Raw genomic sequence first — 23345 nt, forward strand, 5'->3', positions numbered from 1 at the left:
ACTCAATGACATGAAGAAAAAGTGGAGGGACAAAATGAGCACATTTCCATATAAATGGTGTCATTTCCGCAGGGACTATTACTCTGACAATGCTCCAGAGTGGACAAATTGTTTGATTAATACAGTTTTATCTTGCAGTTATTTTTAAAAAATGGGTAATTGTCCTAATTGCTCCTTCAGCTATTTGAATCCTGCTCGTCTTGTGGGAATATAAGATTATTCAGCACAATCTGAGCTCCTTATTAGTCACTATACATTTAATTAACATTTCATCTGAAGAGCAGTCTGTACTGGAGGAGGGGAAGGAAGGTGTTAAATAGATTCGGTATCCACCAAGGGTTCAAAACTGGAACAATTAGAAGGGAGAAAGTCAAAAGTAATTTCCAGTTCAACTCCTGAAGGAAGCTTGCAAAAGTAAATTAAGTTTGGATGCCACATTAGCTTGAAGACTGTGAATAGATTCTAGCTTTAAAACACACACCCACCCACATATAAACACAGCATCCAAAATTAACTGCTTCTTGAACACCTATGGCTGATGCAATATTCATTAGCTCTTAATCAGGAATAAGTGGGCCTTTCGCTTACTGAGTCGAAACAGGTACTCATCTTTCTTAAGAGGGCTACTCTCTGCTGTGCAACTTCCTCCACAGGTCTTTAGCAAGAGGCACTAATGGCTGATTAATGCTAACAGATCAGTCAGAGACTGATTAAACACTGCAGTCATCTGATAAATATCCAGCCAATGACCTGGTTTTATTCCAGCAGTGCAATGGTGACTTGAACACTTGAGAAACTGTGCATGTGCACTTAGGCTGTGACTTGAATCAGCATATGGTAGAAGAATGGATAGTTGGATTGATTGACTGTATGAGTAGAGAGACATGGGTACCAATGAGATGTGAATGATGATTTAAAAAAAAAGCAAATTTAATATAATTTAACAAAATTATATTTTACATTTAATTTTAGTTTCAGCCTTATTGTAGAGGCCACACCTACTGCAGGTTGAAAGCCAATATCTCTTGGTTTTAGGTTATGGGATCTAGTAGCATCTCTTTGTAATATGCTTTCCTTCTGCAATCTGGTATCTGCATTCTATTAGATTCTCTAGAGCCTTTGCAGAATAAGTAAATGCAGCCCAGGCGTCCCCTTACACCCCTTCTGAGAAAAAGATTTGTATAGTGTAGTGGGTAACAATGCTGCTTCTCTTATGGGGCACTGGGGATCAAACCCTGTGCAGCCAAGTGCTCTATGCCATACCAGTCAGTCCTTCATCTGCCTCTGTAAGATGCCTGGGTAAGAGCAACTGTCAAATGTGTAAAATGTCATATATGCTGTGAGTACCAGTGTGTGAGAGAAATCAGATAGTTCAACGTGTTGTGGAATATTGAGATTAAAATGTTCTGTCTTTTATTCTCTCTGTTTCTTATTCTCAGTCTCTCTCAGCTCCGTCTTTCCTTGGCTTTGTGTCTCTCCTGAGTTTGCTGCAATGCTCTTCATAGTTTTAATACTGGCTTGCGTGTGTGTGCGTGTGTGTGAGATAGAAAGCGGGACCGCGAGGTGCCCCTCCTCCTATGCGTCTCCCTCCACCGTACAGGCCTCCAAGCTTGGTGCAGGACGATGACCCTGAGCACACTACAGGTCAGTGCCTTTCTCTTCTCTCCTCTGTCTTTGTATTTCATCACATTGGCCCACATTTTTCAAACATCTGCTGATTCTGCATTCGATCCACTAAAGTTCTTTTATAGACTTCTCTATCTTGCACATTTCAGACTGCATCACCCCGTAGGCCAGGTCCAAGGTTAGGGCTCCATCTTCTGGATGTTGTGCTTCATTACAGGAAAGATGTAATCTACCTCATCTCAGTTCTCATGATCGCACTGACTTGAGTTTGCATTTCTCATGCTTGTTAAAACACACTGACACCACCAAATTGCACATGCCTCTCCCATGTCCATGAACCTCCCTCCTTTGGCATATAAGCTTGGCCTCCTTATGTGTGGAGTGCTTCTCCAGAACTGTTCCACTGGCTTTGGTCCAGGCGGCATGTGAGCCTTTGTACTCACCCAGTGAACTTGCTTGCACCTAGATGGCAAAACTGCTCCATTCTGCAGTATGTTAGCCCTGACAACTGCATTTATTACCAGTCCATATCTTTCAGTATAAAGCTTTCTGTATCAAGGAGTTTCAAGCCAGCACTCTGCCTGTGATTTAGTTCCACTGTTGCTGTGGAACACCACCACTTTCCTGACCTTGGTATACCATCTGTTGGACTCAGGGAACGGAGCTATGAACTTCACATCTATGAAATATTAGGCTTTGTGGAACTGCACTACAGATACTGTACATTTACCACTTATGGTATATATATATGAACTTGTTTGTTTGACTAGTTTTGGGGAATTTTAAAATGTTCTCATATTTTCCAGATGGGAGAAGTTGGTAGAAGTTGGAGATTAATTTCTTAAATTTTTAGCATTAGAAATCAAATGGATTTTATGGCATTCACAAAACTGTGGATCTCTGATCTGTATACACAGATGGACGTGTGTGTGCATGCGGATGCGCATGCGTGCACACACATCCTGGTACTGAGCTATGGATCTTCCCCTGTGCAGGTGGTGATTGGCAGAGTCTCTGTGACTGATAAGGCAGTTTAGAGGTGGTGCTCTGAGTCTTATCAGTGAACTCTCAGTACTGTCATTGGCCCAGGCCTACGTGATCAGAGACGCTGCAGGGATGGCAGTCAATAAGCTGATCGCCTCATACCGCAGCGCTGAGTGCGTTAGCACACGTTAAGTCTTAAGTGCCACCGCAGAAACCTCCCAGAGAGTAAGTGCTGCGCTGAACGGTCAGCAGTTTGCCTAATCCTTCCATAAAAAAACATGTTGAAGAGCCTGGATTAAGATAAGAGTTATATACTGTATGTATGTCGAATAAGTCAAATGTGAAGACTTGTCACAACTGGATTACAGGGTTTTTGGCCTAGAGTTGGTCTTGTGGTAGGACCACTGGAGTGAAAGGCTTTGCTGACTGTCCTTTCCGTTTTTCTGTTCGATTTCACACGACCTGTCATTAAAGTATGAGATAAGCCCACCCAAAAGCATTCATACCTGTGCTTTGCCTCTCCGCTCTGGTGCTTCTGTTGTTTCTTAAAAATTATTTCCCCCAAATCTCCATGTGGCACATTTTGCCAGTCTGGAGCAGTGTATTGAGGGCGCTCTGCTGGCCTGGCGTTTTAGCTGGAAATGTACGTGCACTTTGGAATGACAGAATCCTGCCATCTGTCGCCGTCTGTGGTGAGAATGCTGGGTCGGGAACTGGAGCAGGGGAGCAAAGGCCCACTATTGTTTGTGGATACTGAGTGAGAGGTCTTGTAGTGATGCCATTTATCTTGGAATGTTGCATCAGTCAGCCTGATGAATTATAGAGTTGCTACATTGTGGCCAATGTAGAGTGCTGAGGGATAGCTGATCTCGGATCAGGCTTTGGCATGATTGCTGTTAGGCCTCGAGTGTAGGCCCTATTCACAGATCAGCATCCTGTTGTTTACTCTAAACTGTGCCAGAGCTTGGCATTATGATTTACGCTAATTGTCAGTGTAGGGACATGCATTATAATTACGACAGTAAGGGTGAGTGCTGTAGTGATGGCTTGTTGGCTTTGCTCTGACCCAGTTGACTGGCTTTTAAAGAAGCTCCACTTTCCATATGTCACATTTTAATACATTTTGTAGTATGGCAAGTATGCATTTGCTTATCAGGCCTTGCCTCCAGTTTCAACATGCAGTGTATTTGGGGGGCATATTTTGTTTATTTGTTTGTTTGCTTGTTTGTTTGTTTTGGTTATTGAAGAGAGTGTCTTTAGAGTTAGTTACAGAGCACCTGTAAACATATAAAAACACTGAACAGTTTGGACCTGCTGCAGCAGGAAGGCAGGTTTGTGATGCCTGTAAAGAACAGTGGTGCTTCATCCGTGCACTGGCTGCCTGCGGAGGGGAGCTACCGGCACTGAGTGGCACTGGCCTGAACCTGCCTGCCTGCTGCAGAGCCTGGCTCTCCGCTGTGGCCTGTGACACTGCAGTTTCTGACAGACAATAAAAAACATAGGGTGCTAAATCTGTGCCATGAGTGTCTTTGCTTGGTCCTTTGAGCTCAATGTGTGGAGGTGAGTGAGCAATCAGGACAGAAGCACAGAAAAAGAAAGATTAGAGAGAGAGAGAGATTCCTGCTTTCCTTTTCTCCTCTCTCTCTCTCTCTCTCTCTCTCTCTCATATACCCCCCTGATTTGATGTAATAATGGCCAGTGCAGCAGATATCATGGGCTGGCAGAGTAAGTGTTCATACTTGACCTCTCTCTTGCATGGACTCTTTCTTTCTCTCTCTCTTTTTTCATTTGTTTGCACTCAGTAGTGCGTGTCTGCTTCTTGTGGTGGTGGTGGTGCTTCGGGAAGATGATTCATTAAATGAGAAGGTGAAGTGCTGATGCAAACCTGCCATCATGCCTTTTGGATTCCCATTACTGTCCGCATGCACATCTTCACCGCTTCCTTTTTGTGTCACCCAGGTCCACACAGGTCTCCACATTTATGACTCACTTTCAGTGCTTTCCTTGATAATCATGGAAACATTATGGCAGTAGATCGACAGTTGATCTTGCCTCCTGTGCATTTGTGTGTGAGGACCTGAGTGGACCCCTGTGGAGGGCTGTTTAGGGTGAAATCGGTGAAAAACTTGGCACACATGCACATTACTTGCGCATACCTATGAAACATTTTCGTATAAATAATCTACTACTTACACTTGCATATACACACACATGCACATTCATTCACTGGTGTGTAAACAGAGTTTGACTAGGCTTGCATGTATGTGTGTAACCGTGTGAGTGTAAAACAATTTTCAGTGCGCCCGGAAGTCATTTCATTGCAACAGGGATGCAGATATTTAACATGTGTACAGTACGCTCATCAATATGAGGTGAAGAGAGGTCTCTAAATAAAGGAATCATATTGTCATGTCGGCGTCTAATTCTGATTATACGACACCAATGAAAGAATATTCTTGCAGTTCCAGCAACATTTTTGTACAACTCATAATATTGCTGTCGATCGTGCCCATTGTCCAATGTAACATGGAATCATATTACTGTGTTTGGATCTGGGATTTTATTAGCATGGAAACATTTCACTTTTTGGAATTGATCTATGGATGTGACCCAGACAACATGTTGGTGTCCCACCACTAGAAAACAATTAGAACAAGATTTTGATTTTATAAAAAAAAAAAAATTTATCTAATGAGAATTTTTAAGCAAATTTTGGAATACACTCCCAGTGTAGCGACCGAGAACTATTTTCGGATATTTAACGTTCAACCGTTCCAGTGTTAACTGAATTAGAAATGATCAGATGTGTAGCCTGTAGACCTGCTGGTAGTGACATGGCTACGTCATACCATTAGGTTACATGTTATACGTTCTGAATATTTACTCACAGAGAAGCTATCTTGCCATGATTTATTAGAATACACTCCCGATATCAATGACCTTCGTTCTGAATATTTACCAAGATAACGTAGCACGTATTTACCAAGATAACGTAATCTTATTATTTCTAATATTACCTCTGTCTGACCATTAACCTGCAATCTTCATTTTCAAATTTCCATAACTCATCAGGAGTTCTTATACCATAAGGACATATGGCTTGTTTTCAATTAAACAAACGTCAGACCGCTCTACATGTTATTTTCACGAGCGTGCTGTACACAGGTTAAATATCTGCCTTTCTGTTACAATGAAATGACTTCTGGGCGCACTGAAAATTTGTTTTACACTCATGCGGTTACACACATACACGCAAGCTTACTTAAACAAATCTCTGTTTACATACCGGTGAATGAATGTGCATGTGTATATATGCAAGTGTAAGTTATCATACGCAAACGTTAGTAGATTATTTATGCGAAAATGTCATGAATGTGCAAGTAGTGTGCGTGTGTGCAAGTGTTTCACTGATTTCACCCTAAACGGCCCTCCATAGACCCCTCTAGACTGTGCGCCTCACTGAGTGGCAGGGCTAGAGCCAAAAAGCAGCGAATGCCACTCCAATCACCATCTCAGATCTCCCCTCTCATACAGATGGGTTGTCAGTCTCAGGCTACCGTAGGAATGGCAGCCTCCGATTTCAGCTGCCTCTCGGCGCAAACAGTGCCATCACAGTTGATGTGACTGCTATCTGTATTTTGGATTTATTCCTGAAACCCCTTCATTCCACATCTGGTGGTACTGGCACTAGTTGAAACTCTACTGACTGCTGGTTGCAACTGGTTGCGTATTTTAATGGAGACTTTTTTCTCTTTTGTTTGGTATCTTTCTTCCAGCCTGTTAAGCACATTGTTCATTCCTTTTTGCTTTAATCATAAAAAAAAAAAAAAATGTAATGACAAAAAAAGCTATGGAAGGCTCTTACTGTAACACACTTGAGGAGAAATAAGCGATTTTTATTGAGTGCTACAGTTCCATTGTTGAGTTTTTGTGAACATATTGGCTTTCAGTCCTAGAAGACCTGGGCAGGTCAAGTCACTTGTTACTATTTGGGACATGCAGGTGGATTGGAGAACCAGAACGTGGTGTGTCATGGTATTTGACTTGGTCACAGACTGTGTCTGTCTCTCCCTTTCTGCGTATGGGTGAGCAGGGTCGGTCATGCCCATCAGCTTTTTATGGCTCCATTCCTTTTTCTGCCACCCCTTTGTTTTGGCTATGGATGGTGTTCCACAGTTGGCACTGAGCTGTTCCCTATCTTTCTTGGAGTTCACTTAATTAAGGGATGTAATGAGAATGCAGCCAGCATGAGCAGGTTTCACTGTCGGTGAGAGAGAAACGCAAGGAATGAAACTCCCTCGAGAGTCTGTTTTTCAAATGAAGAGGGTGCATTGCAGTGTTAATCTATTTTGCCAGCAGGTTTGACTGCCCCACCCCCCTCCCCTCCAAATCCCCTATGCATTTCTCCTCCGTCTCTCCCTCCTCTTTCCTGCCCCCCTTCGTGCCCCTCTGCCTCAACCCTTCTTCACCTCATCCTCTTCATATCCTGTTGTGGGCCCCGAGTGTGTGACAAGGCAAGGTCTATGGGCTTCTCTGTGATGTGTGGACTGGTTGATTGGAGTGTTCAGTGGCAGGCTGGATATCAGCCTTCATCTGAAAACTCCTCGACTCCTTTCCTAGCACACAGATTCAAAGCAAAATAACTGGGCTCAGAGTTTAGATCTGCGGCCCTGGATTTTCACATGTGAAGCTCTGGAACATTGGGAAGGTTTTTTCTTTCCTTAAAGCACTCTTAGGACATTGTTAGTGTTAACATGATTAGAATTAATTTTGAAGATCATTTTGAAATAATATTTGTGTTTCTCTTTTGCAGGCTAGAGCAGCTGACTGTTGTATGGCCAGGGATTCCTGAGTAGTAATCGATGCTTTCATCACTGGTCAGATGTTTATGGGAACACATGGGGTCTAGTCTTTTAAAAGTTACCTTTGGTTTTCTTGTGGTGGAAGTAAGGCTTCTGTTTGTTTTTGGCAGAATGCCTTATGGGCTATGGCAGGTTGCCCAGCACCGCTCTTGGAAATCCACCCCCTGCAGAGCTCAGTTCCAACACACATGGCTGGAACTTTCGGATGCTAGTGAAGGTCTTCATTAACTGCATCAGAGTTGTTGAAATAAGGCTGGCCCGAACCTCTGCAGGATGGTGGATTTGCAGGGCTGGAGTTGCGTACACCTGGGCTAAGGTGTTGGGGCATTTATGTCTATGAAGTTTCATGTTGTAAACCATTCAGATAAAGGCCCTGGGTAGGCTGGAGCATCTAATATGCTCCCTGTACTTACTGTCCCCTCTTACAGAATCTCCCTGCTGCTCCTTTCTCTGTTCTCTCAGTAGGCTGGCAGTGTGGGAAGTTATGTCGCGTGGCGTGTATTGCAAGTTTTGGGGGTCCTTTCCTCGCCTTGGTTCTGGTAGTGTGTGTGTGTGTGTGTGTGTGTGTGTGTGTGTGGTTGGGTTTTTTTTTTTTGGTTTTTTTTTTTCCTCTGTCTGTCTCACTGTCTGTCTCACTGTCTGTCTTGCCTTCCTTCTACCTTTTTTTTATTTGTTTTTTGGTTTGGATTTTTCCCCCTGCCAGCTGTCATTGGGTTGCCATTAGAGCGGTGAGAGGTGGCCCTCAGACACTCTGCCAGCGCTGAGCTGTTTTAAATCGGCATTCGTCAGGCTTGCTGGCAGACTGTCTCTGCCTGTACTTCACTAACCTTTGATAAGATGACTCTCTAAATTGTGTGTGTGTGTGGCATCCCGGTGCTTCTCCTTGTCGTGGTGCTGGTTGACAGAGTGTCCTCAGCATGACAAACCAACTTTTTTGCTAATCTCTTCTACTTTTAAATGGTTCCGTTTTGCATTTTGGCATTTTTATATTGTGTATTTATTTTTGCAAAGTTCTGGAGCCCTGTCTGAAATAAACGTTTGTAGACTCGCTCCTCGTGTCTGCACGTTCTTTGTGCTTCATTGAGGCTGTCACCTGTCTACTAAAAGAAGAAAAATGATCCATCTTCCACATTGTGGCCTGCTTTAGTGTAGCTGCAACTATTTGGGAATTCAGGTCATGCGGAGCCGTATTTTCTGCAGGTTGATGTTTGAGTGACAGTCTTCTTCAGAGTGGGAGTTTCTGCTAGTGGAGTTGCCTTGTCATGAAGTAGCAGGGTGAATTGGAGCATTCCACATTGTGTACTGTAACTTAACTTCACACAGACAGAATGTCACTCAGCCTGCATTTTATAGCACCCTTGTAAGAGAAGTGGAAAGAATGGGGGGGGGGGGGGGGGGTTGACCGTTCACTTGTGCTGTCTGATGGTCATCGCTGGACAGAGTCAGAGGTAAGGTGGATAACCTTGCATATTAAGAATTTTTGTGTAGTCTTCTGTGCTGTGTTTTCACAAAAGGCTGCCAAACATGCACTTAAATTAAGCAACCTATAAGTTTCCAGCTTGCTTTTAGACCTGCTTTTACAAGCTTGTAATTAAATTTTTATGATATATTTCTAGGCAGTTGAATCTGTTCTGTTCAGGTTAGTTAAGTGTTTTCTAACTGAACTGTTCTATGCCTATAGCTGATGCTCTGTTACACAGTACTGTTTTATAGCACTGTGTATGCTTTCAACCACTGAATGAAGAACTCCTCCCACATCTCCAAACTACATGGTCTGTCATCCATTTGTCTTTCGATGACTGGACACACGCTCTCTCCCCCCCCACAGACAGACAGACAGACAGACACACACACACACACACACAGCTGTAATTACAGCTGGTCTCTAAATGCCAGGGTTCTGAGCCAATGAGCCCCTCCTCGGTGCCATTAATATCACATGGCCACTGCTCTGCCTGCCTGCTGGAACTGATGCTGCTGCATGTGAAGGCTTCACTGATTATGCTGACTGCCATCGTTCTGCACTCAACTACACATGTACACACCTGCTCACTCTGCTTCACACAGGCTCCTTTTCCTGGTCTTGCTCTTTGCTCTGATTCTCGTTTTCTGTCGTCCTCCTCCTTTTTGTCTCTGTGTCTGTCTGTCTCTCATCTGTTGATATCTCTCTCGCTGTCATATATCAAATAAAATGATATGAAAAATGTTGTCCTTTGGCACCACTTTGAGCTGGTAACCTGTTTTAGTCAATACCCTCTCCAGCCACAGGCAAAAAAACTCTTCAGTGGCCCTGTTTTTGGTGTTTATACAGTCAGTGTGATTTTTAGGGAAACAAAAGGAAGTGTGTGTGTGTGTGTGTGTGTGTGTGTGTGTGTGTGTGTGTGTGTGTGTGTGTGTGTGTGTGTGTGTGTGTGTGTGTGTGTGTGTGTGTGAGTGAGTGAGAGTCTTAACCATCAGATCCCAATATGGAAACAAGCATATTAGCCCCTCTGCTGACCCTGCTGTGAGTCAGACCTTTTGCTCAGTCACATGCTGGTAGACATGCTGTTATTTATATTTGTTTTTCCTCCTGCACTGCTTGCTGCCCTCTTGTGTTTTGCCAGTATTCTTGTTTTACTTGATTTTTACTGGCACAAATGCACAGGGAAGGTAATAAAGGAATAATTTGCCATCTGTTGGAAGGGAGGTTTCTCTGTTATTTCCATTAGACTGTATGTACCCAGAATCAGTCGTCAGTGCACTCTTACTCTGCATGCAGTCTTAATGTCTTTGGAATCAGGAACCTTTGTGAAGATCCCTCTGTCTACCCCCCTTCTGTAGCAGAGAGGAGAGTACATAACCCCACAGCCTCTTAGTGGTATGTGGTTGAACAGGGTTTCAGCGTATACTTCAACATTTCTGCTCAACTATTATCCAGCAGCACTTCACAGGTCTACTGCTGAGTTTAATCATCCCAATCCCACACCTCTAATTAGACGTGTTGGTCACTCAGGTGTTTGTTTCCCGCCACGCCAGCGTGAGAATCCAGTTTAATACGCCTCTCTCTAGAGCCGTGGTCCTTAGATGTGTATTTAGGACAGCATCTCCTGAACCAAGCAGGTCAAGGCCACTTAATCCAGAACAGTGAAAGTGAATCTCAAGTGCTCACTCAGGGCTTATTGTAGAGCGACCCTGACCTGCTCACCTAAGCCTCGGGCATTCGCCCCGGAGCCCTCCGCTTTACTCTGCCTTTCTGTTGGGGGCTTGCCCAATTATCACATGCACTGCTGTGTTTTTAAACTGAGCATGGTTGTCACATTCTCACATCAGGTTGTGTAGAAGGAGAGCTTTAATGGAGACATATTGAGGACAGAGAGGGTGGAGGAAAGGTGTTGACGGAGTGGGATCGTTTCTCACTCTTCTACGCCGGTGTTTCAGAAGTCATGGCACACACCCATCAGGTTTATGTGCTACCCTGTTAGACCTGGTTTTATTTGTCTATCCTTTGCTTCTCTCTCTCTCTCATTTAAAATAGTACACTACGGGGTACAGCCACCCACCATTCACTCATGATTAGATACTCTGTGTCCTTTCTTTGTCAGGGCATTCACAAACACAGCATTCAGTCTTTGCAGAAGTATTTTTATATTCAGCCAATCAAGGAGAATAATTTACATTTACATTTTACATATTTATGGCATTTAGCAGACACTTTTAGTCCAAAGCGGCTGGCAATTCTCAGGGCACACAACTTGAGCAACTGGGGGGGTAAAGGGCATTGCTCAGGGGCCCAACAGTGGCAGCCTGGCAGTAGTGAGGCAGGGATTGGCAACCTTCTGATTACTAGTCAAGTACCCACTGAGCCACCACTGCCCACCTGTGTTTTCTCTGTCCTGCTCTGTTTGTGTTCTTCTTCCCCGCATGTCCTGATTGGGCCAGAAGTTTGGGTCTGGGCTATGGAGAGGACACTGTCACACCATGTCTTCCTCTAAACTGTGTATGGACTTCACCAGCTGATGCAAAGTGAAGCTACCATAGAAGACCACAGTGTTTCCCGATATAGGAAATAATGTGGATGCTGCCTTTGTCAGATAATGATCTGTTTACTCCTTCGAGCTATTAGAGAATTCTCTCTGTCTCTGTCACACTCACATTTTGCGTGCATTTCTGTAGTTGTAAGACATTAAAAATGGATAAGGATTGCTCCGTTACCATGTTATGTCAACAATATTTTAGCATAATTTAATAATTCTGGCTAACGCAGCATAGATCTTTCAAGATGAACTGGTGGTCTCTACTCTCTCTTTGTTCAAAGGAATGAGCATACCGAATGGATTGGCACATCAGGTCTGTAATAATGACTCAGCCGTACTAGCTGTGGTAACCTCACCCAGAGGAACCCCGGGGGGATTTCCTTGTGTCTCAGTCACAATCCTGATGCACGCTGAAACAGGAATAGCCTTGCTCATTTCTCCATGGAGTGCTGTTCCGTTCGGTTCCGTCTCCTTGCAGTATACCGTTGTTTGTGGTCTATGATCTGACGCTGGATAAAATGTCAGTGTGAGAAGCTCTTATTTGGTGACAGTCTTCAAATGTTGTGTGTGTGTGTGTTTGTGGAGTGTTGTGGGCAGTTTTTGTATAGGAGTGTGTTGTTGCTGTTCTCTTTGTTGTCAAAGTCTGATACAGTAAATCTAAACCTAAAGCACATTTAATGAACACCAGCAGGAAATACCATGGTGCGGGTTCCATAATGAACCTTCCCTCACCACTCCTTTTTGATTATTTCTCATTAAATATTTCTGAAAGTATTGACAAATTGACAGATGTAAAGATTTTTGTGTAAAAGAAATTAAATGGATATTTTGTATTAAGAGCAATGTGAAAGCATTAACATCTCCTTCTGAATGAAGTGTTGTGCATTTGTAACGCAGTGTTCCACTATCACAGGCTAACTCTGAATATTAAAAAAAATACCACTCTTTTATGGTACACACTTGCTTCCAGGTGCTGTGAGCCAGGAAGCAAAGCAAGAAAAATAACATTTCCACTGTGCTTCAGTGCCACATTCTCAAGCCCATTTCTTCATCTCAAACGGCCAAGCCATTGTTTCTAAAGCCACCCTAACCTCAAACCCAAGTGTAGACTCATGCTTCTGGATTATTGACTTTTCTATTGAATTATTTTGGACAGCTGTCTCTGTTGTCCAGCCGTGCATTAGATAGCTATTGAGCTGCTGTCCAGTCCTTTGATTTCACGCTTCTAAATGATGGCACTAACACTTGTTGTCTGGTTTTTTTTTCTTTGCCGATTAGCTCATCAGCCTCTGCCCTTGTCAGTTGACTGATCTCTCTGCTCTGGTTTGCAAGAGTAGCCAAGGGACATGGGAGAAGCCTGGGTTCCTAGCCCAAAGCCTGCAGAGCAGCCAGCCAGCCAGCCAGCCAGCCAGCCAATCTGATCTCTGCCTGAAGGGCTACGTACTAAGCTTCACACCTGACTTGGTCATTAATGATTCTGGAGTTGCTCTGCAGTTGTCATGGTTATGATGGCTTTGTCTTCTTTTCGTGACAAAAAATAATCATAAAGATTTTGTTTCTTTGGTAATTGCTTGTGCATCATCTTTCTGCGCAGTTTGTCTAGAAATCAAATACAATGAGGTTTTCAAGGTACAAATATTGATCTAAAGGTATCGCTTACCACAGCACATGTCCTCATTTATGAATTTTGAAGGTGAACCGATTTAATAATCATTTATTTATTTATTTGCCAATGACATTTGGGCACAATATCAGCATGCACATTTAGTCTTGATTCAACAAATCTGCAGCCATTTTTTTTGGTTGAGCAGGGCTATCACTTGACTGACAACAAAATTAACTCAGTTTTCTGTTACCACCGCAATATACTGATATTGCTGAGGCCATGTGTGATCTGCGGAAGAGGCCATTGTGGCTTGTCTGTCCCTGGTGAGCAGGCTGCCTGACCCCGTCCCCGTGTCTGTATAGTTGAAGGGTGGCAGTGTGGAAGACAGATGCTGCCAGAAAGGGGGTTGGCCTGTTTTTTTCTAGAATGAAATCACAACTCCTGCAAATTTGTGATTTGAACACAAAGCAAAATGGTGAAATGTTGCCCACTCTGAGGTCGTGTGATGTATGTTCTGATTCATGTCAAGTACTGGACCTGGATAACCATTAGAAGGTGAACTAGCATTCTATGAGAATGTCGTATAAGGGGTTGTCTGTTGACTCGGGTGTCCTAGTTCTGCAGCTGCTCCGGTCCTGTGTCCGTCCAGTACATTTGAATATGGCTCTGATCAATGCAGTTATGGTCATAAGAGCCTGCTCAGTGCGATAAAGCTAGCCCTGCCACCCTCCCCCACACAGCCAGATGTACCCAGTTTATGCTGTGTGATCAGTGCGTTTGTGGATGCATGTGTGTCACATCTTCACTGATGCACATCAGTGTTTGAGTCACTCGGTTCACCTGTCCTAACAACTGTCCTCTGGTGGATGTCCACCCATGCAGTCCTCAGTCGCTTTTCTACAAACCACACGCAGGGTCAAGGAGAGTCATCACATGATGGAAATTAAGAGGGTTAGGCTGATGATTAGGAGGGCAGAGGATGGGTTATGTGTCCTTGAAATTTGTTTTTTCCATTTCTCAGGAAGAGAGGGAGGGAGGGGGAGAGAGAGAGAGAGGAGTAGGGAGGGTGTTGGTGGGAGTGTAGATGCCAGGGGGTGTGCATGCGTGTGTGCATGCTGTGGCTTACTGCAGGCACATTCTCTCTCGCTCTCGCGCGCACGCGCGCACACACACAATACTGCTCTAGTTGCAGCTCAGCAGTTCAACGAGCTCGCGCACCGACACACAAACATACACGCACGCGCACACTCTCACTCTCTCTCTCTCTCTCTCTCTCTCTCTCTCTCTCTCTCTCTCACACACACACACACACACAACCATGGCTTCTCACCTTCAGCAATGCTGCCGACGAGCTGCATGTGGCTGAAGCGCACACATACACACGCGCGTGCAGACAAACGCACGTGTATGTATCGCCGCATGGATAGCAGCATCAGCTTTGAAATGGTGGGGGAGTGAAGAACGGACCATGTTGCCAGGTTAGTGTGACTCCTTAATCATTGCTCTGTGAGCTGGAGGAGGAAAGTGGATGATCCGGACTGTCACGGTGTGTGTGCTGGGGGGGTTATATTCACTTGAGTAGAAAAGGTAATTATGGTTGTAGTCAGAAAGGAATGTCACAGGCAGGAGGTTCTCTTATTCAGTTCTCCAGTGTGCCTATGAGCGCGCGCACACACACATTAGTGTTTTAAATGTTTCAAAAAGTACTTTTGTGGCTTATTGTTCAAAATACTATGGGTTAGAATGACACAAGAATAGACTCCGTTTTTTTTTCCTTCTTTTTTTTCTCCCCCCAGTCTTTCTCTTTCATTCTCCCTCCCTTTCTTGCTCTCTCTCACTGTGCCCTGTTGCACAGACGGATGGTGCAGCAGTAACAGTAACCTGGGGCTGCATGTACAACATACAGCGATATTAGATAGCCACACATGCTGCTATCAGGTCTCAGCCAGGGGTCACCTCTCGGTCTCTCTTTGGGAATGCCTTTTTCTCCGCTTTACACTCCTCTAGCTCATCATCATTCAGTGTATTGTATGTATTAAACATTAAATCTCAGGGCACTACACATTAGCTCACTTTTGAGGCTCAAATACTGAGACTTACCTGGCTGGTCATGGCAGGATTAAGATATTTCACTTCTCTGTGTAGTTGCCAACCTAATGTGCAGTCAGATTCTGGAATTCTAGAAATGTGTGCATGGGTGTGTGAGAGTACACACTCTTAATCTTGGTCACAGAGCGTGTACTGTATTAGGCTGCAGCATATTGGTATAACTCTGCATTATTTGTGTTCAGCCCTCTGGTTCCTCACATTTTAGCCCTGACTTTTCTACATCATTAGGCATTTATCCTGCTCAATCTTGCTGGATTACTGGATTTCCAATCCCCCTCTATCTTCACTAAACTGTGTCTGCTCTCCATAGGCAGCATATTACAGTAGCTGCTGCTGCCAAACCAGTAATCTGCCTCCATCAGATTTCTTTGTTTGCTGACATGCTAAATCCACCTGTGTATATATTTGCTGACTGTAGTGCAGATAGACATTTACTGCAGATTTTTCACACACAATTACTAACCTACTGTTCTTTGTGACTGGTTTGAGAAACAAGCTTGTGTGTGCTTCCACACTGTTGTACTGCAGTCAGAATGCAGAGATTTCAACCACATCAGGAAGCTTTGTGTAATGCACTGTCGGAGTCATGACTTTCTCATAGCTGCACACCCCACAGTTGTATTCAGCAGGACTCAACACAGCCCCAGAACACAATTCAAACTGAGGCTATTAAGTAATTATTAATCCCCCCTAATTACCTTGTCATAACCCAGTGTATACACATGCTCTGCAGAGGAAGAATATGAAACAATGGCATTAAGGGTCATAAATTGGCTCTTTTGGAGTGAGAAACTTCTATAAGCGGCCAGTATGAAGGCTGTCTGAGAGATCTCCATGGAGCTCTTCACGTTTAAAACCCCTTAAGAGGCGTGCACTCTCTCCACTAAGACACTTGGAGTGACGCTACGCAAAGGTGGTTTATGTGAACTGCAGTAGCAGCAGTTCTGCAGGGTTCCTGGGCCTGTATGGGGTTCCTGAACTAGACTTCCCAATCCTCTGTATTATTCCTGGCCTGGGTCCCTAGCTTTCACATGTTTCTTTGTCCCAGCATTTCCCACTCTGTTCTACAGAATCTTCAGCAATCAATATTCTAAGTCTTCTGTATGGTATTCCCAGTCTGCCATCAAGGATCACCACTCTTTTAATTGGTGTTTCCAATCTTTGAAAGTGTATTCCCAATGTCCTATTTTGTTTTCTGCTGATAGGTTCACCAGGTGGGACTTCACAGTCCTGCTCTTTGGCATTAGTACAGTAAGCATGTTAATGGCTATTTTTCTGACTTCAATTCAAATTAATTGATTTCAGTTCAATTGATTTCAGCTTTGTTGTTGTTGTGGTGTGTGTGTGTGTGTGTGTGTGTGTGTGTGTGTGTGTGTGTGTGTGTGTATATATATGTATATGTATGTATGTATGTACATGTTATTCAGGAAGTGGTGGATATTAACTGTAACAAAATATTGACTGTGGCCACTGATGAACGAATAAATATATGTACACACTGTATATGTAACAGCAGTATTTCAGATGTCTGACATTCTTGGTCTTCTCTCTGTATGAAAACCTGTACTCAATGTTCTCACGAATCAAATGTGATGAGTTTCATGTGTGATCTATTCAAAGCAAAAAGGTGTGCGCGTGCGTCACGTGCACACACATCTATATGTACTGCACATGAGGATGCGTACAGCATAATGGGTGTTAAAAAGCAGCTTTCCATAATGTTGGTGAAATCCAGCATATTGGCATGCTATCTTTACAATTCATATGCATGGTTTGGCACCAGCCGTGTGCTGCGCCCTGCACATGCAAACCTGTTTACACCCGCAGCATCACACACTGCTGTACCTGCAGCATATGGCACTGGGCCTATCACATCATTGCAATTGCCTCAGCACAATTCAATCTGAGGGACAAATATTGAATTACGTGAGCTGCACCTGCACGTCCCTCTTGATTATGGCCTCCTCTATCCCACAGATTGGATTACACACACACACGCGTGCACACACACACCTGCTTCGTCAGAATCATACACCCTCACTCACTGTAGCCATGTTTGTGCTTTCTTGTCTCAGTCCCAGGAAGGGCTTGCTATTTCTGCTGTTATTCTGATGTCCTAAGTGTGCTTTAAGCGCAGCAGCTTTATACTCGTCTGCCTTCCCTTTCCGTTTTTCTGTAATTACGGTGTGGTGGTCTTGTCATTGATTCCCTACATGGTTCCTTCCTACACAATGAGCCACAGCTGGGTTCTTGGCGTGGCTTACCTATGGAGTTCTCTTTTGCTTTCTTTTTTGAATCTTTCAAATTGGGGTAAACATCAAATCTTGCCCATAAACTGTACTGAGAAATGTGAATCCTTTCTTAATATGGCCTAGAATATTAGTTTGTTCTTTCCTAAATAATCAGGGTTGCTGTAGTAAGCAACTCTAACCCATAGTTGCCCAGAATCGATACATTTAGGAAGTATATAATGAAAATAATTTAACATGGCTTAAAGTTGTGCTTGTAAGCACTCTTTCTAATCATTATTTACAGATGTCATCTAAATGGTACTGTGCATTCCCTAGTGCAGTATATCCTAAATGTGTGTAGGGTTATTGACTTTAAAGAGGCATGGTGTTATGTTTAGACTGTTAAGTACACTGTGGATGGGTGGCTTAAGTCTGTGTGCTTCAAAGTGGTGTTATTGTTTTGCCTCAGAGAACTTGGCCATTTGTAGATCCTCAGGGATGTGTGGACTGGACACTGTTTCAGGGAACTCTTAGGTTCTATACGCATATGAAGGAAACAGGATCCAGATGCTATCTTCTCAACTCTTCCTTTGAGTTACCTGGAGAGAATGCCTGTCTGGAATTTAAAAACATGGTCCGTCTTCTCATTCCACTGCAGGCTCACGACCTGTCCAGATGATGAAGGCACCTGGTGCTGTTCTTGTCAGGTGTTAATGAATGCACCACTGATTTGAGCAAAGGGTTATTCAGCATGCTACAACCTGTGTGTGTGTGTGTGTGTGTGTGTGTGTGTTTCGGTGGGCGGGACAGGCAATCAGGATACGACAGACACTGCAAATGCACAGACTTCCATCATACCATCACAGTTCTGTATATGGGAGAGGAAGTGAGGCACCTCAGCTCAGGCTGTTTTCCACTATACAACCGGAGAGACACTTTTTTTTGAAGGAGATTTGGGTGCCTAAAAATAAGTGGCAGAATAAATAGGGAAGTGGAAGTGGGGGAGTGTGGGGTGTGTGCGCAAGAATGCGTTCCTGGCTACATGAGGGTGGACTTGTTTAGGCAAGCGTGCATTTTGTTTGACACTGGGAAGAAAAGAGAGGGATGGACTAAATTAATGGCTGCATCAGTCTGACACAGCTGGAGCACATCATGTCCATGTGAAACCGTGTGTGTGTGTGTGTGTGTGTGTGTGTGTGTGTGTGTGTGTGTGTGTGTGTGTGCAAGCATGTTCTAGCTCTCTTACTCCTTTCTACTTAAATATAGACTTTTATCTCCCCTGCGTTTATCCTGCTGAATCAGACTCTACACTTCTCCCCAGTAGTCCCAGTCCCAGTCCTGTCCTGCACAGTTTTTGTTTTCTCCTTAGACATACCTTTCTTCTCAGCCAATGGAAATCTTTACAAAGAGACGATGACAAAGCAGGACAAATGTGAGCCTTATCACTGCCTGCGTGAGACCCATTCCGTTCTGCAGCAGGGACCGTGCCGACTCCGGGTTTATTTACATGATGGCCTTCATCTGAAAGCGGCCCTGGCTGGGCAGGTGCATCACCGCCCAGAGGCAGTACTGCAGGGAAAGGGGTCAAGCATTAGCTTCTGCAGGCGGAGCTCAGACTCTCCTGAGGCCCAGTTGTTAGCGGCCAGTGAGTCACAGCAAGGGACTCTGTGCTCCCCAGTGGCCATGTTCACACAGCTGTATGACAGCACACGGTATTGGTCTTCATCACGGTGATGGATGCTGGCTGCATTGTACAGCACGGTGCTGGATGCTGTTGCACTGTGTTTTAGCAAGTATTGTTAAGTTTATTAGATTGTTGTGTGTGTGTGTGTGTGTGTGTGTGTGTGTGTGTGTGTGTGTGTGTGTTTTGCTATTGATCTCTCGGTTTGTCCCATTTCCCATTCAGTCAGCTCTGCTCTAACCTCCTCACTTGTAAGCTTTGCACAATGTTTGCTTTATGGGTGCTTCGGTGGTTGGGTGGGTGTGTCCATGTTGCTAACACACTGTGCACACTATACTTATACTCTAACACACTGTGCACACTATTGTCCATCCCTCAATCAGCTACTGCTTGGACTCTCTCTTATCCATGCAGTGAACTCCATCCTTCCACTCCCAGCTTTCTAGTGAACCTACCAGCAGCTAGCCCACCTCACATCTGCCTGCAAGTGTGTGTATGTGACAAACACAGGGAGAAGGGGAGAGAGAGAAAGATGGACATTTATGAAAATAGATGAATGCATGATGCATCTTTTAACTACTACCTCAGTAATGTGAAGGTCTCAGGGATGCCCCCCCCCCCCCACACACACACCCTGAATGTGAATCCCCACAGACTCGATAGGTAGTATGTTTATCAGCCTTCTACACTGTAGTCTGCTGGGTGTGAAAAGAAGCTGCACTCAGGTCATGTCTAAAACACTGGAATTAATCTGAGAATGCATTTGCATTGAATTATGTTTAAAAATATATATATACACAGATAAATGTACAGAGGGCCAGAAAGAGAAAACGCACAGAGACAAACACAGAGGAAAACAGACAGCCAAGTCTAGAAAAGTGGCATCCATGTGTATCCAGCCTGAGGCACCTAGAATAGGATCATGGGAACTGATCGTTTCAGAGGCAGTAGCTGTGAAAAGAGGGCAGACGTGTGTGTGCTGTGCTCTCAGATCCCCTGCCATGGAGCTCAGTTCCTGGCTTTTAGGACGAAGTGTTCACATAGCTCACATGCACGAAGGGTCCAGCAGGCACCCTTTATTTCACCTCATTCCTCTGGTCAGGAGACGAAACTATGGCCATTGTACACGTTTCATAAAATATTAGCGCATTCAGGAGGTACGAGGCTTGGTTTTTATTCTTTTAGTTTACAGTGATGACCTGGTGTCTGTTATATCCAGTGGGCACTGAGAAAATGAGATGAGCCAGAACTACCTGCAAAACAAACCAGCACAAACTGAAAAGCTCTGCTGATATATTATTATAATATGCAAGTTTCTGGAAATCAGTGTCTCTCGCTCTGTCTGTCTCTCTCATTCTTTCCCCTCACCTAACATCATACAGACAGACGGAAAAAGTGAAGGAGAGGACTGAAGTTTTTAAGCGTGAAAAGCATCCACACAGTTATCACTGCCTTTTTTTTAGTCCCCAATATGATTTTAAAATGAAAAACATGTAATTTAAAAGTCACTTAATCAGATATTTATATATACATCCTCAATCATGCCACATAATTTTAAACAGATGTTCTTAGATATGGCACTATTGTAGGAGCCCAGTCGTATGATGGGTATCACAAAGCCAGACCAAGGACTGTCAAGGTGATTTATAGACTGCACTATGATTGCTTGGCCATTTATAAGAGGTTATAAGAGGAGAAAATGTTCCCTTTAAGATTAAAATGCATAATCTACCAAAAAAAAATACAACCCAAAAAACAAAGTTTTAAAAGATATGCACGCTCAGTCCATAAGCACATTTTGACATATTATAGTAATATTTCTTTCACAGATTTCTGTGCTCTCGTATCAGCCTCTCTCTGTGTGCCCCACTCCCTCGGTCTTCTCCTCCGTCTGAATACTCCCTAATGAGCATCACTTCATCATCAGACTGCTTCAGTCCTCATCACCAGCACGTTCTCTCTGCAGCCTGCCTCCAAGAGCTCCCATTGCTTTCCTGCACTACGGCCCCAGGAGGGTATGACCGGCTCAACGGTCTGTGAACTGCGGGTAGATGTTACTTTTATGTGCTGGTCGGAGACCAGCTCCCTGCAACCACCCACTTTACCATCATCATCATCATCACATCTTTACAGTTTCGTGTTGCCCGTGTTGTCAGGCTTAAACGTAGGCTTCTCAACTAGACGCTTGACCCTTGCTGATGTGACTGTGGATGGAAGGTTAAGGGGCAGTTTTCAGTCACGGTGCAAGGCCACTGAGCTTGATGAGATGAAAGGCACTGAGATGGGCTCAGCAGGCAGAACTGCTCTCTGCTCAGCCCTCAGCTCATTTCACTTTCATCTTCTGGTGATTGTGCCAGTAAAGGTGACAATTCCCATATTCTTTTTAAAGTTGCCTTTAAATATACGATGTAATGTCCACAGTATTGATCTGGTTTTGCCCCAGACTCTGAAGCCTCTTCTGTTCCATACATGGTTGACAGCAGCTCCACAACATTGGATTTGCCCTCCCCACCAGTGGCCTTGATGGGAAAGCCTTGAGCTTTCCTTCACTAAAGTTCTCTTGTGTCCTGTTCTAAATGATCTGAAAAAAGAATCAGTCCCGAGCTGCTGTTTTCCAACATCAGCTCACTAGGTTTGGACCTACATAAAATCTATTGAGTCTATTGATTGTGTTCCACACTAATCTAACAAGGAATGCTGGAGAATTGCAGATCTGGAAACTGACTGCACTGATGTGTCTGACTGAATGACCAATCGAAGGTAATAGTGATTGTATTCTGGGAGGCTTCGTTACTGTGCTGTCTCTACCACCAGTTAATCTGACCACAGCTGTAAAAGGAAATGTGGCATGGAAAATTCTTTACCCACTGAACCGAGAGGCTGGTCATATGAGAGAACCGATGTAGCATGCTGGGGTCAGCGCAGTGGCCTTGCATCTCCTGACTCTGTCCTGGTATTCCCTCTCCATGTTCTTTCTGGAGGCTGGAATCAACTCAGCTTAAGCGCTATATTTTGAATTTCTTGTGTTTGGAATCTGTAATCAATATCCGTATGTGTGTGTGGCTGACTGAAACATTTATTCACTCACTAATGTATCCCGTAAGCAGTGGATCCTTTGAAGCCACAGTGACGCAGTGCATGAGCTCATAAAACATCTAAGCACTGTTTAATGAGGTGTGCTGGTTATCCGACAGATGCAGAACCTGTCCACTTTGCCCTGTATACTCTCTCTCCTTCGCTTTTTTCTCCCTCTCCCTTTCTCTCCCTCACCTCCTGTAGTCCTTGTATTCCCTATAGTTTTATGTGGCTCTTGAGGGTTTTAATTACTCCACTCACATGGTGACAGCAGTAAAGAGAACCCCTGCCGTAAAAGGAAATTGAAAATGAAAACAGCAGTGAGTCGTCATGGAGAGAAAGGTGACAGCTAGCCCCTGCTTCCACCTAAACACATGCGCGCACACACATGCCCACGGAGAGCCTGATTGCTGCGGTTTTAGTCAGAAATTCTGCTGAAACTGACGCCCCCTAAGCAAAAAAAATCTGCCAAGTGTCAGAAGGGAATATTGGAGCCTGATTATGTTGTAGTTTTCTGTGCATGTGTGTACGTGTGTGATATGGAGAGTGAGAGAATGAAAGTTTAGAAGAGAAATCATACATTTGTTAAAGAAACCATTTACCAACTAAGGGATCTCTTTCTTTCATTTTGGCCAATTGTCTGAAAAGGCATGTGAAAGTATGCTCTTACACCACTTACACACTACTAAAGTTTGTCAATGAAAGTGGAAGTTGTGTTGAAAGTATTTGGACAGTTGTTAAACAGAAACCTCGGTATTTGATGCACCAAAAGCATGAATATATGGCAACAATGCAGAGTTGCCTTCAACACTTTTATTGACAAACTTTACCAATGTGCAAGTGGTGCAATGTGACAATACAGATTTTCCCCTTTTTTAATAGACAAGACATTCCCACACATTATTAGTATTGTCTGAGCCTGGGTCATCTGCACTGAACTTGTAACACATTACAGTTCACAAACCTGAGGCCTTAAAATCCCCTTCCTGTGAACACCAAGTTCCTCCCACCTGGACTCTGAAGTGCTGCTCCTGTTTGGTGCACTAAGTGTCCTGGATGAGTGGGAGGTGTTAGCCACACCCACCTCCATGCTGGGCAGGTTTATTTGGAAATGATACTTGTGCAAAGAGCTCCGAGTGTCTGGGCTCGTGTTTGGAT

The 23345-nt window shown here is 44.0% G+C and overlaps 1 protein-coding gene across 25 annotated transcripts in view; it reads left to right on the top strand.

Annotated features, from left to right (window-relative positions):
• patj (PATJ crumbs cell polarity complex component) overlaps window positions 1–23345 on the top strand; it is a 90219-nt gene that overhangs the window by 43998 nt on the left and 22876 nt on the right. For all 25 annotated transcript variants that reach the window (XR_014120147.1, XR_014120152.1, XR_014120149.1 and 22 more), the window contains one exon: window positions 1548–1644. Coding sequence is in view for 16 of the 25 variants with exons in the window: in XM_081708551.1 (XP_081564677.1) it covers window positions 1548–1644 (97 nt within the window). In the remaining 9 variants the exon portion in view is untranslated. The remainder of the gene's footprint in view (window positions 1–1547; window positions 1645–23345) is intronic.

Source organism: Electrophorus electricus, chromosome 26 (genome assembly GCF_041902795.1).
Source record: "Electrophorus electricus isolate QZ-2024a chromosome 26, ASM4190279v1, whole genome shotgun sequence".
Lineage (NCBI taxonomy): Eukaryota > Metazoa > Chordata > Actinopteri > Gymnotiformes > Gymnotidae > Electrophorus > Electrophorus electricus.